The sequence below is a fragment of the Squalius cephalus genome, assembly GCF_949319135.1.
Source record: "Squalius cephalus genome assembly, chromosome: 4".
NCBI lineage: Eukaryota > Metazoa > Chordata > Actinopteri > Cypriniformes > Leuciscidae > Squalius > Squalius cephalus.
This window is the reverse complement of record NC_137125.1, coordinates 50,517,717-50,531,737: the sequence shown is the minus strand read 5'-3', so window position 1 is coordinate 50,531,737 and position 14,021 is coordinate 50,517,717. Positions and strand designations below refer to the sequence as shown.

The window sequence follows — 14,021 nt, the reverse complement described above, 5'->3', positions numbered from 1 at the left end:
TCTCAAACATGCTTTTAAACCCTTAAATATTGTATTATGAGTGATAGAGACATTTGAGCTCCTGGGGGGAGGGACAGTGCCTAATTTTGGGGGAAAATATTGAAAAGGTTGTCACTGTAAATAAATGTTTTCAAGTGACTCATAAAAGCTCTGGCATCCTCTCACCATCTTTATCTAAAAGTCACATGGCAACTTGCTATGAGAAGGCCACCGACATCAAGTTAAATATTATTTTTACAGTGCAATTGTGTTAATTTGTATTATTTAAGTCGTGGTGTGTATAATTTAAGCATTCCCTGCACTTTTAAAGCTTAACAGTTTAATGCTAAACACAGGCGAGGCGTGTGTAGAACTCTGAAGCTGGTTCGTGGATTATTATCCTCATCAGTCTGCTAATAGGTGCCAGCAGATGTAGCCAAAGTGTTGTTTTACCTTGACTTTGCCTGAACTATTTTGCCTAACATATTGACTTTGTTGCTTTAAAATGCAGTAACTATCAACAGTGATTAATATCATCATCGTGCATGTGCCATAATGCATATTAATGTGGCCACTGTTTTATTTACTTAGACTTTATTAAAATAATTGATCTGAACGGATGCATGCTTTTTTCAGTTGGACTTGAGCATGCTTTTGGTGCAATGCGAACAATCCACACAAGCACACGATCTCTCCTCCTCCTCTTCTCTCCTATATGGCAAGCCATTTTAACATTTATTCCATAAAACTATTACTTTTTATAGTAATAGAACATATTTGTAAATACCAGGGAGAGATCCAATAGAAACTATATATATTTTAAAATTGTATTATTCATTAGATACCAGTACTTTATTTCAACAGTGACTAGTTATAGTTCTTTCCACAATGCACAATGTTTAAATCTGTCACTTATAATTGCATATTTACTCCTTTGTGACTATATCACAACTACTCCATTGTTAAATTGTAGCAAAAAATGTTTTTTGTTTTTTTTTGGCCATTGAATTATTTTGGGATTTGTGGTTCACATATCAATTATTCACGTCTTACAATGTAATCTGTTTTTTGCTGGAACCTTTTCCAGGTTTACTATTAACTGTTCATTAGGTCTAATACTTTTTCTTTAGTTAATTGAATTGCAATAGTAGTATCTATTCTATTTTCCAAGTACGAATTGAATAGACTCCATATGTAGCCAACTTGTTAGTAACTATTGAGATAAAAAAAGGGGTACAAGTAACATTTCAGATTGATACCATTGTCTAGTAAGAAACCAGTAAAGCCAGAATAGATATCAGTAAGTTAATAGTTAAAGTACTGGTATCTAATGAATCGGTACTAGTCGCTGAAAACATTTTTTTTTTTTTTTTCATTATTAACTCGTAACAACAACAAAAAAGATGCTTATTAGTTGAGTGTTAAAACGGCTTGCCATATTTCTCATGCATTTGCTCTTTGTCAGGTCGCGCGGTGAGGAGCACAGCATCTTCCTCCTCCTCATTCACTCACTCACTCACTCTCTCTCCTCATTGCCATAACAACAGATGCAGCGCATCAGTCCGCGCGGGATCGACATTCAGCAGCCGCGCGCGGCGGAATAAACCCGCACCGGTGCCGTTAAGACACCGCAAAGGTGAAACACGCACGCACGCGCCACTCTGAACTATTTACGTCAAACCGTTTAGGTTGTCTGAGGGAGACGAGCGCACTCGGGAGATCCTCACCGGGGTTGTTTGGTAACGGTTGAACCGGGGAAGGCGAGAGAAGAAAGAGCAGGAAGTGCAGCGTGGGAAAGCGGGGAAAATCTCCGGGGATCTCCAGCTCACTTCTCCATCTACGGTCCTCCCCGATTTTTCCGCCATGGCTCGGGAGAACGGAGAGGCCGGCGGGGATTGCTCGTGGAAGAAGCAGGTCGATGATATCAAGGAGATGTTTGAATTCAAAGAGGTGCTCGGGACGTGAGTAACTTAGTTTTGACTTTGACATGCGGCTATAACAGAACACACTTATGAAAATTCACCATGGTAACCATAGTTTCCCCTAAACACTGTAGTGGGAATGCTGGTCTGTGAGTTCGGTCTGGTTTTACGGTGGTTTTGGGTGCGCTTGACAAGCTGAACTAAAACCCATAAACCATCTTAGGCTTGTTTAAGGTGCTGGTTTCAGCACTATTAGCCTATACTGTAAAACCAAGATAATAATTTGTGCTCACTTTCAAACAGTGTCAGGATATTTCTTTCACTTTTTGCTTATTAATTTTTGATTGCAGTGGTGGCTAATACCATAACAATACACTAATAATAAGTTTTAATGCTGCCATTTTTAAGAGTGAAATCAAAGTGGTGCCAAAGTTCATTAGACTTTTTTTTTTTTTTGACCACTTTGAAGTTAATTAAGGACAAAGATAATCGATTTGAAACTCATACAGTCAAGTACCGAAATTATAGTATCAAGTTAATGCATTGACCCAAATATTATATATATATTATAATGATTCTTAACATTTTTACAGTGTGTGGCTACCATAGTAAAATGTATGTAATGGAGAACTAATGCCATAAATGCTCAATATAGTTTCCTCTTATTGTCTTATCTGTAAAAAACAATACATTATAAACAGTAACCAACAACCCTGCTGGATCCATCCTAAATCCATCCAATCAGTGGTTGGTAGACCATCTTGGACCAGCAACAAAGGCCAGTTTAAGGTCGTCAGACTGGTTTTGGACCAGCTAGAAACCAGCTACCATGTTCCCAAACACAGCTACCATCTTTAACGGTCTTCTCCGAGCATGAACGTTTTGTTGTGGCTACACAAGAGAGGAGCAATAATGTTCTGATCGGGGTTTCATTATGATTCACTCCTTATCTAAAAGCAGAGTCAGAATGCACTGCAGAAATGTATGATGCATTGTTTGATGCATAAAGGGCCATGCCAGTTTCCGTTAGCCTGCATGCATTGCTTTTGCAGTGATTGTGGTCATGCACGTGTGTTTGCTGATAAACAGTGGGATTGTTTTGCAGTCTGCAGCCACTTGCATCGCCATGCATGCATGTTTTCATCCACCACACAATAGTGATTTACTCTCAGGTTGTTAGTTAGCTGATATTCAATTTGTGCGTCTACCATAGTAATAGTTGCACTGATGCACAGTTCTAGTTGTGCATCCTTGCAGACCTGTACAGTGTTTATACGTGCGGCGGGTCGCCCCGGTCGCTTTGACTGCAGTAATTTAATCTTTGTGTGCTAACCAGGGGAGAGTCGGATTAACCAGGTCGGATTATTGCACTGGAGGAAGACAGTCCTTGAATAGATTGTGTCCAAATTTCATAATGCCCGATTATTGCCCGTCTGAGAGGTTTACCTAAAGTGTAAGTTCGCCGATTTTCAACCTGCTTTGTATTGACCATTTCCGGGTTTCTCAGAAGCAGAAGTCATCATAGTTGGGTAAACTTCTAAAGTGGCGAATGAGAGACTACATTAAACATATTTTTTGTGCTCCACAATATTATTTTCATGACTTTCAAAAAGAGTAAAAAAAAAAAAAAAAGATTGATAACGGCAGTCGGAAGAGAGAAAGATAGCAATTTTACCGTCTATTTTACTATTTTACTGTTAGAAACACCCTCACAGCAGCCATAACTAGTTTTTTGTAATTTGATGCATAGGTAATATAATACTAAGTATAGTGTTATAAATATACAAATATTATAAAAAAAAAATATATATATATATATATACACTACAGTAGTCAACATTTGAAGTGGATCAAAACCTTTCAGAGTTATACATGGATTTTGAACAATACCTGTTCTTGTCTTAGGACAACTTTGATGAACTTTTTTGATCCACTTTAAATGTTGACTACTGTATATAAAAACTGTGCAGGATTTACGATGCTGTTGACAGTTAAAACTCGTCAGAGTCTGTGAAAAGGGTCCATTTGGTACAATGCAGCGACTGACGCTAGTGGTCTTTAGCGTCCTTGTTCGCACGCCCACCTCCCATGCCGGCGACCTGGGTTCGAATCCCGCTCGGAGCGGGTTGAGCAGGACTGGTTATAAAGCCTTTAGCCACTGCCTGCAACTCACTGGATCCTTCACTGTAAACTGAAAATAACTCATTACTGCTGAACATTTACTCTTTGAATTCTTGCATCCTGGTACAAGTTGACACCATTGTGACTAAAAGTTTGCTAAGAAGTATTTCCTACTAAAGCAAGGCGGTATTTGACTCTGATCAGGCCTATCCAATAGGAGCAGACTGAGAGTGACCTTAGACGTAACCAGTGCATTATGGGTAAAAGGGAAGACAACATTATTTTTCGCCTTTCTACCACACATGCATTCCCACCAGTGATTTCCCCTTTTAACGATTGTGTGATACTTCACACTATTGTTACACATTGCATGTTAATATAATTACAGTATCACTAAACAAGGTGTCACAAGATTACACTAATGTAAATAAACTTTGACCATGATTGTTCAGTCAGAGAAGTGTTTTGTAATAGAAGAGCTCCGACTGTGAGCACACATCTATTAAACCTATGATTAGGTGGATCTGAGCTCTATGTGAAGACGCTGCCGTCATAGCAACCCAAGAGACAGGAGTCATGGCAACTCTGACTGGCCAGTTCAAGCACACCATTAAGAGGGTCTCACCGATCTTCATTTCCCCTCATATAAAAAACGCTGCTGGCATGGTACGGTTCTCTTCGCCCACGCTCAGGCACACGCAGATTTTATTTATCCACCCACAGTCATCCAACTGGCCATTATAAACCAGTACACAGCATGCCTGATCTTTACTGTGTTCACAGCATAGTTTTGAAATACCGATTATTGATCAGGCTAAAATGGCAAGGAAAAGCTGCAGCATTCTTATAGCTCACTTTATCCAGGGCTTTTCCTGAAGAACGACAGCTGTGTTGACGTTTCCGGCAGAGTGGAGGGTATTTCTGCACATATTTTTTGACGGATGTGTCAAATTCTACAGTTGGGCTCTGCAGGGGCAGCTTTCTAAAACCGTATGCTTTTAGAAACGATAACGGTTTCTGCTCTGAGACCTCGGCTATTTCACATCCTCTATACCCGACCATCTCACCCTTGAAGTCACATGAATCATTCAGTTCTAGCTTGTTTGGTCCTGAATGACCACACAAAACTGACTTCACTTTTCTTTTTGTGTATGTAATGGAGAACTAATGCTCATGTAGTTTTCTCTTATTTTCTTGGTCTGCAAAAAAAACTAGTAGACAATAAATTATAGGCTAAACAATAACAAACAACCCTGCTGGAAAATCCATCTTAAAATGGTCCAATATGATCAGTGGTTGGTAGACCATCTTGGACCAGCAACAAAGGCCAGTTTAAGGTCGTCAGACTGGTTTTGGACCAGCTAGAAACCAGCTACCATGTTCCCAAACACAGCTACCATCTTTAACGGTCTTCTTCGAGCATGAACGTTTTGTTGTGGCTACACAAGAGAGGAGCAATAATGTTCTGATCGGGGTTTCATTATGATTCACTCCTTATCTAAAAGCAGAGTCAGAAAGCACTGCAGAAGTTGTATTGTTTGCATCCTGAAGGTATTTTGGTGGAGCTATTTTTTGGCTTGTATTGAAAAAAAAGAATTCATTAAAAGACGTTTGTTTAATGCATAAAGGGACATGACGGTTTCCGTTAGCCTGCATGCACATGAATCATTCAGTTCTAGCTTGTTTGGCCCTGAATGACCACACAAGACTGACTTCACTTTCTTTTTCTAGCTTTCTTGCTCTCTGTCTGTGCATGTAACTGCTAGTTCATTTCCTGATCTCTCAAACCGTACTTTTAAACCTTATGTAAGCCATCCTGTTTCTTCACAAGATTTTGAAGAAAGGAAAACAAGAAAAGAAAAGAACATTTTGGGGGCCAGGTGCATAAACGGTTGCAATGGAAGCTTTTTGTCTTTACTTTAAAAACCAAAAACACTTGTGTATTAGTAAGCGTTCTGTTAAAGCTTAAAGTCAAAAAAGCTCTAAGTGTAGTATTATATAAGTACTGTTTTACTAGGCCTATATCATATAAGTATGATGAGACGTATCATTCATGTCTGTTGCCAATTATGCACTGAAGTTTTATACTTGGACTTTGAGTTTGCTCAAATCCATAACCCTTGGAGCATTAGTAACAGTGATGCTTACCATAACAAGCACCGCTATTAACAATATTATCACCCGCACAGTATGAATATGTAGAAATAGACTTGTTCACTCTGCCTAGTAGACATTAGGGACATGATAATTCAGTGTTGTGTTTCATCTGTGTGTGTGAACACCTCCAGTGTTGTTCTCTGAACTGAATTATTCAGTATGTGGAGCGCTCAGAGGCCACAGGAGGTCATGTGATCACTCAACAGGTGCGTGTGCGCCAGGTACTGTGTACATGATGCTACTGTTAGAAAACTCTCAGAGCCACAATCTAAAACACACACATATCGTACGCCAGGTGAGGTGACTCGAGAGGAGAGGAGAGAAAGGAAAGGCAGAGGAGAGATAAAAAAAAAATAGAGAGAAAGGAAACATTGAGGTCATGAAGCCCTTAATTGCCTGCTCCATTTTCAGGCCTGTGCTCCTGGCTTTGTCCTCTATTTAGAATCTCTCTCTCTCTCTCTCTCTCTCTCTCTCTCTCTCTCTCTCTCTCTCTCTCTCTCTCTCTCTCTCTCTCTCTCTCTCTCTTTCTCTCTCTCTCTCTTTCTCTCTCATATCCCTCCGTTTCTTACTGTACTTTATTAAAGTGACTTTTACAGGGCGAGCCATAGTTCAAAATGAGATTCTATTATAAAATCCTTGTCACAGATACTCGCTGTGCTCTGTTATAAATGAGGGAAGCCTGAGTTCTTTGGAAAGTGTCTTATAGGTACACTAAATCATTTGTGTCAACTTGAAAAGCACTTTTTTATAACAAAAACTACTGTCACATCGGGCAGTGAAACAAAATATTAAGTACACTCTTAAGTTTCTCCTCGGTATGTCCTGGTTGTTGTTTTACAAAGGGCTCTTTGTGACATTTACTAACATTTTTGTTGGCCTCTGCAAGTATTTCAGTTGTGTGATTAATAAATGTAGTTTAATAAGTGAAAAAAAAAAGAATGGCTGGGAACATTTCTTTTAGCCGTTGGAGGGTGCTTTGAAAAACTTCTTTTTAGTGTGGGTGTTTACTGCAAAACATATAATTTTTCTTTGTGCAAACATCCTTTAAATAAGATACATTTACTGATTTTAAGATAAAAAAAACCCAACTAAATGTCTTTCTTTTTTTAGATATTGTAATTTATTCCTGTAACGAATTTTCTGAAGCCATTACTCCAGTCTTCAAAAATCATTCTAATATGCTTATTTGCTGCTCAAAAAACATTTATAGTTATTATTAACAATATTGTTATTGTTATTTCTTCCAAAAAAAAAAAAAAAATTCTGACCCCAAACTTTTAAACTGTCTACAGTAGTCAACATTTGAAGTGGATCAAAACCTTTCATCAAAGTTATACATTAATTTTGAACAATACCCGTTCTTGTCCTAGGACAACTTTGATGAACTTTTCTGATCCACTTCAAATGTTGACTACTGTAGATTCAAGGATGTTGAGATACTTATCCTGAAAAACAAGAAAAAAACACAGAGAAATAATAATTAGTTTGCAGTGCTTAAACCGAGAGGTTTTGTATTGCGATAGAGAGTGTCTTCATGTGTTTGCGAGTGTTCAGTGATATGGTAAGCTTGAGATCCTGAGTCAGCTGTCCGAGGTGTAATCTTTAGCTTTTACGCCGTCTTCAGACACAGGGGAAAGTTACGCTTACTCTGACGGAAAATATCACAAATTACTTAAAGGTGAAGAAGTGTGTAATTTTTTCATTCGTAATTACGTTCTCCAATCCTAGTTTCCAGAGAGATGTGCCATAAATAAAAGTGCAGATATTACACTTTTAACCTTTAACAGCCCATTTGGGAAAATTCAAACTGTTCAGAAAAGTGTGTTGAATGAATGAATGAGGCATTTATATAGCGCTTTCATATGTACTACTGTACACCCAAAGCGCTTTACAATCATATCAGGGAATCTGATATGAAACCACCAGTGGTGTGGTTGTTGAGTTCGAGTCTGAAGGAGTTGACAGCTTTGCAAGAAATCCTTTTAGAAATTACTATTGGTCTTTTTTCTTTATGTAAACATTCTTTAAACATGATACATTTTAAGATACTATTAGCAAAACGGATTTGAAAAATCGAGGGTTTTTTATTTAGGTATGATTTGTTTTTAATGTGTTGGTTTCATGATGATAGATTTCTCTGAAAACACTTTATGTAAGTGCATACTGTACACTACCATTTAAAAGTTTGGGGTCGGTAATATTTTTTAATGTTTTTATAAGAAATCTCTTGCGCTCACCAAACAAAAGTACCTTAAAACCAGTAATATTGTGAAATATTGTAAAATTTAAAATAGCAGGGTTTTTTTTTTTTTACATTTATTTTAAATAATATATTGTAAAATGTGGAGATTTACCATTAATAGAAGTATAGATATTACACTCTTAACCTTTAAAGGCCCATTCACACCAAGGACGATAACTATAACGAAGAAGATATAGTTCTAAATATATAAGAATAGCAGAGTCCACACCACAACTATAACAATAACGCCACAGTTGATGAACGATAAAAACATTGACAGCCAATCAGAATCCGTCCTGCTTTAAAGAGCTTGAGCATTTAAAGCTGCAGACGACAAAACTGCAGCACACGCTTATAATAAACAGAACGATATCGTCCGCTGGTGTGAGCGCTATATTGATATCCTTATAGTTAACGGTTCTTGGTGCGAACAGGCCTTTAACCTTTAACCCATTTTGGTAATCAAACTGTTTAGAAAAGTGAGTTGAGTTCAAGTCTGAAGAAGTTGACAGCTTTTCAAGAAATCACTCTAAAAGTCTCTTCTCTCTTAACTGAGCCCCTGTGGCACAATCTGTTTTTGAGAACAAAAGCACGCAGTTTCGCAAGTTTCCTCTGATGCAAACATCTTGTGATTGCTCTAATAGATCCCCCATGTGTGCCGCTCACACAACCATCTGCTGCGCCGGCGACGTGCGCGACAAAGCCACCGCCAGGTATTAAAGGGTTAGTTCCCCCAAAAATTCTGTCAGTAATTACTCACTCTCATGTTGTTCCAACCCCGTAAGACTTTCGTTCATCTTCAGAACACAAATTTAGATATTTTTGTTGAAATCTGAGAGCTGGCTCACTCCTTCTATGTAATCGATATCTGCCATCCCAGAAAAGTTAGTAAAGACACCGTTAAAATAGTCCAAGTGACTTTCAAAAACATTAAAAAATATTACCGACCCCAAACTTTTAAATGGTACAGTATGTACTTACATAAAGTGTTTTCAGAGAAATCTATCATCACGAAACCAACACATTAAAAACAAATCATACCTAAATAAAACACTTGGACTATTTTAACAATGTCTTTACTAACTTTTCTGGGATGGCAGATATTGATTACATAGAAGCCTATGGAGGAGTGAGCCAGCTCTCAGATTTCATCAAAAATATCTTAATTTGTGTTCTGAACGAAAGTCTTACGGGGTTGGGACACCATGAGGGTGAGTAATTACTGACAGAATTTTCATTTTTGGGTGAACTAACCCTTTAACACAGAGAAACTACATGATAGGTTCTTGTAAGATCCTCATGAAGGTCTCCTCATCCAATACATGTTGACAGGTTGGTTTGCAGGGAGTTACACAGTAACTGAATTTGTTGTTTGGCTTTGGGGGTCATGTGCCAGATTAATCGCCCTGATCAAAGCAAACGGCTTCACAGTGGAGGAAACCCGTCTGGAGATTATCCTCTCCCTTCCATCTCTCCTCAAGCTCTGCTGTCTTTGGCTCACTCGCTCACTCGCTCTTCTGTTCATCCGAGTGTACGGTCTGGTTCCTGCCATCGCTTTCAGCCAAGGGGACGACCGTCTGTACTCGTGTCACCAATGTTTATCAGCAAAGCTTGTTCACTTAACAAGAGCGGGCAGAATCTGAATGAGATTATGCCCAAATCCCATCTGTTGCTGACAACATGTGCACCACAACACGCCACCCACAAACAGTCTTATGTGTTTTTACAGACTTCAACTTGTCTTTGTTGCATTTGATGTACTTCCGTTGTATTATAATGCAACTGTGCTATAAATACTCATTATCAGTCACTTTAATGATCTGGGTTGTGCAATTTTTGTAATTCTCAGTTTCTAGCCATCAACATAAGAAGTTTCTGTCATCATTGACTGCATGTACACCAATAATGTGATTATTTCCAATAATCAGAGTAAGGGCTTTATCTAGGTAAGATGTTTACATGACACGCACAAACCTTTTCACTCCTGTTTACATGCAATTTTCATTATTCTGATTATTCTCTAAGAAGTGTGGTTATTTATACCGCCATTATCACATAGGCTACCCCAAAGCACAGCACAAACGATGAACTCACACACAGACAGTATTAAATGGTCTAGCCTCGGTCGTTTTTCTTTGACGCGAATGTTAATGTCAACGTGAACTCAGTTTCATCAGCAATCCAAAACTGCACATTCCCACTTTGCAATGGATGCGATTAAAGTGTTCACATGCCTGTTTATTGCAATTAAAATCAGCATACACCACGTTTATTACAATTATGGTTGCTATGATTTTATGAGCTCAATTTGATCAAAGTATTGCGTTTAAATGAGGTATAGTTTCATTTCATTATAATCGCATTATGAGGGTGCACCATCCTTTTGTTTGTTCTTCTGTGGAACACAAAAGAAGATATTTGAAGAATATTGTTTAAAGTCAATGGGGTCCAAAACAGCATTGGGCCCCATTGACTTCCATTGTATGAAACGGAAAAACACCCCCTTTCAAAATATCCCCCTTTTTTGTTCCACGGAAGAAAAAACATCATACAGGTTTGGAATGACATGAGAGTGAGTAAATAATGGCAATGTAATGTAAAAAGTATGACAACAGGACTCTACCTGCTGAAGTAAGCATGCAACACAAGGTCATGTGATGGTGTTTAAAACATTTGTTAAATGAAATCGCAAGAATATTTCTGCCCACTAAAATACAGACTATAACTGGCATTTATATCCTTTAAATGACCTTTTTTATGAAAAACCCCACACTACTATTTGGGACATCCCCACACTAACATTTTGTGCCCACAAGGAAAGCAAAACCTGCCCACACACACACAGCGCATCACACCGCTAATTTCAAGTAGGATCAGACTCACTAACACTCCTTTCAAGTCCATTAGGGAGGAAAGCATTTGCCTAGCAATGTTTTTATTGACACTTTGCAGCCCCTTTAAACACATGTGAGTCATTATTATACCCTGCTTGTTGTGTAGCAGGTATAATATGGCTGTGATTAGTGGGTTTGTATTAGATCTCAGCTAGGGTTTTACTTGATGTCTTCATAAAGACCTGTATTTCAGCATAGCTCACTAATGTTGGATTGAGAGTCCAATTAATAGCCGTTGCGGCCATTGGTGGAGATGCTTGTTTTTGAAATTGTGAAACATTGTGGTAGATTGATATATGCATTCAGAGTGTGGTTTCCAACAATGTTATGCATTTGTGAAGATGCAGTCACATGCATGTTGTTTCAACTAGTGCAGTTAGTGTCTTATACAGGGACGAAAGTGTAAAGCTGTAATTGCAGGCTAAATGAATGTCACTGTGTACCTTCACCAACCAAAAATAAAACATGTTAAATTGTTTCCTCTTCAGGGACTATTTGTCCCGATCTGGTTCAACTTTAATAAGACAGCATGGGCAAGTCTGTCTCTTTAGACTGCCATTCAGTTTTCTTATTTATATTGTATATTATTGTCAGTTTTATCGTTATGCAAATTAGCCTACATCTTGTGTTTTGACTACTACTATACTACTAATTTCTGCACTGTGCACAATGCAAGTCTCTTTGTGTGTATGAAAATCCACTACATTTTCCTAAACACGCACGCTGCATGAGATAATGTATCCCACAATGCAGTGCACTCAACATTTCTAGGGATACACGATACATCGGCCACCATATCGGCATTGGCTGATATATGTTCATTTTTAATGTAATTGTTATCGGGCCGATGATAAAATTTGGCTGATATATTAAAGCCGTATTAATACACTTCAGATGCGCACTGTTCGCCATGATGGTTTTGAATTGCTTGAAATATGATTGAAATCACTTCAGGAAAGAAAAAAATCGGGTAAGTTCAACATGCATCGCAAGTCTGTCATATAGGCTACATAAAATTTAATTTGTGTGCTTGGGACATGGATTTTAATGGTGAGACTTTTGCTTTTGTAATCAGGCTCTAAAAAAGTATATAAAAATGTAGATTTATCGGCCAATATATTGGTCATAGGCTTTCAAATATAAAGAATTATCCGTTATTGGTATCGGCAAAATTTTCATATCGGTGCATCCTTAAACATTTCCTTTTTTTCCCCCACTGTTTTTCTTCTTTGAACTGCCAAAAGTGTTTTTTTAAACATAAAATTCACAAAAATGCAAAATAAATCACATTTATTTTCAAGATGATAACTGGACTGCATGCAACGTGAGGTCATGTGATGTCATGTAAAATGTTTGTTATTGCACAGTGCACATTATATCACATACTATTTTCAATAAAATAGTTTGTAGTATTCAGTAAGCAGCATGACATTTTAAACAGAGCCACAGACATATTTTATGTCCAATTACTTGACCTCTCTGTCCTCTAATGTAATTTGTTCTACTGATTATTCAGTGCTCTCAAATTAATATTTTAATCAAATAGATTTCCAAATGAAAGAATTTTTGTGTAAATGTACAGTTCGCCAAATTATACAGTAACATTCACAACTTGATTTATTAAAGTGTGAAAGGTGAATTTTTGTTTTATTTGCAATTTTGCATCTGGGTGGCACAAGTGTGTATAGCGCATAGCTGTTATTTTTGCTTCCATGCTTGTGAATGAGTTCTTGTACCGTGCGGCTCCTCCTCCCATTTCGATGTGTCTCTTTCAGAAAACTTGATGCCAAAAATAGAGAATGAAGATTATATTCCTGCATTAGCTTTTAGCGTTCATTACTGTCATTATCTACAATCTTCCACTTGTCACTACTTCGTGTTCTAACACGCTCATAGGACTCGGACACAAGCGCTGCCCAGTATTTTAGGATCAACCTCCATTTATAAATAGTGACCAGGTTTTCTGCCCAGTCGGGAATACGGATCTTCGTTTAGCCTAGCGGCTCAGAGCTTTGGCATTCACTGTGAGTCCTGCTGACAAATAGTGCTGCAATTTAAGACTATTACGGTAGCCACATTAATCTGTATCAACGTCAACCTTAAGTTCTTTCACGAGAGTCAAGTTGTTTCCTCGATCGCTATCTCTGCTAAGCCAGGACTGGTCTACAATGCGATTGGAGCTAAGGGATAAAGTCATCATTTGGAACCGCTTTGTGAGGGAACAGACCGTCTGCGTAGAGGATAGTAGTGAAGCTTAGGTTGAAGTGTATTGGAAAGGGCACTGGAAGTAAACGGCTAAATAAAAAAAAGACTGTTTTGGAACAGCCTGTTCATTATCTGCTTGGCCTTTAACTAAGCCCTGCACTGATCCTGAATGCATCCTTACAAGAGTAGAAAAGGAGGATTAGAGTATAGTTTCAACTTCACGGACCGGTTATTGCATACAAAACAGGAAAATGCTAGCAAGCTCTGTTTAGATTGTCCACCTGTTTTCACCTGTACAGGTTTTTAATCAGTCCGCCAGGAAACCAAATGATGTTTAAAAGGTGAATACTTGATTTTATTAACAAGTACTAATCATTCAGTGTTAAAAGTTAAACATGATTACATGATTGTGAATTGTCCGATAAATGAATAATGGTTAAATATTAATTTCATAATGTATATTTTGTAATGCCTAAAATCACTTTTAGCATTGAACACAAA

The 14,021-nt window shown here is 38.0% G+C and overlaps 2 protein-coding genes across 2 annotated transcripts in view; both read left to right on the top strand.

The window, feature by feature from the left end:
- The window catches only part of cdc123 (cell division cycle 123 homolog), a gene marked incomplete at its 3' end in the record, with an annotated part of 98,166 nt that overhangs the window by 4,979 nt on the left and 79,166 nt on the right, over positions 1-14,021 (top strand). The window lies entirely within an intron of this gene.
- The window catches only part of camk1da (calcium/calmodulin-dependent protein kinase 1Da), a 55,043-nt gene continuing 42,515 nt past the window's right edge, over positions 1,494-14,021 (top strand). Inside the window, exon 1 of the mRNA XM_079868796.1 lies at positions 1,494-1,940. Coding sequence (XP_079724922.1) covers positions 1,843-1,940 — 98 coding nt within the window. The 5' untranslated portion in view covers positions 1,494-1,842. The remainder of the gene's footprint in view (positions 1,941-14,021) is intronic.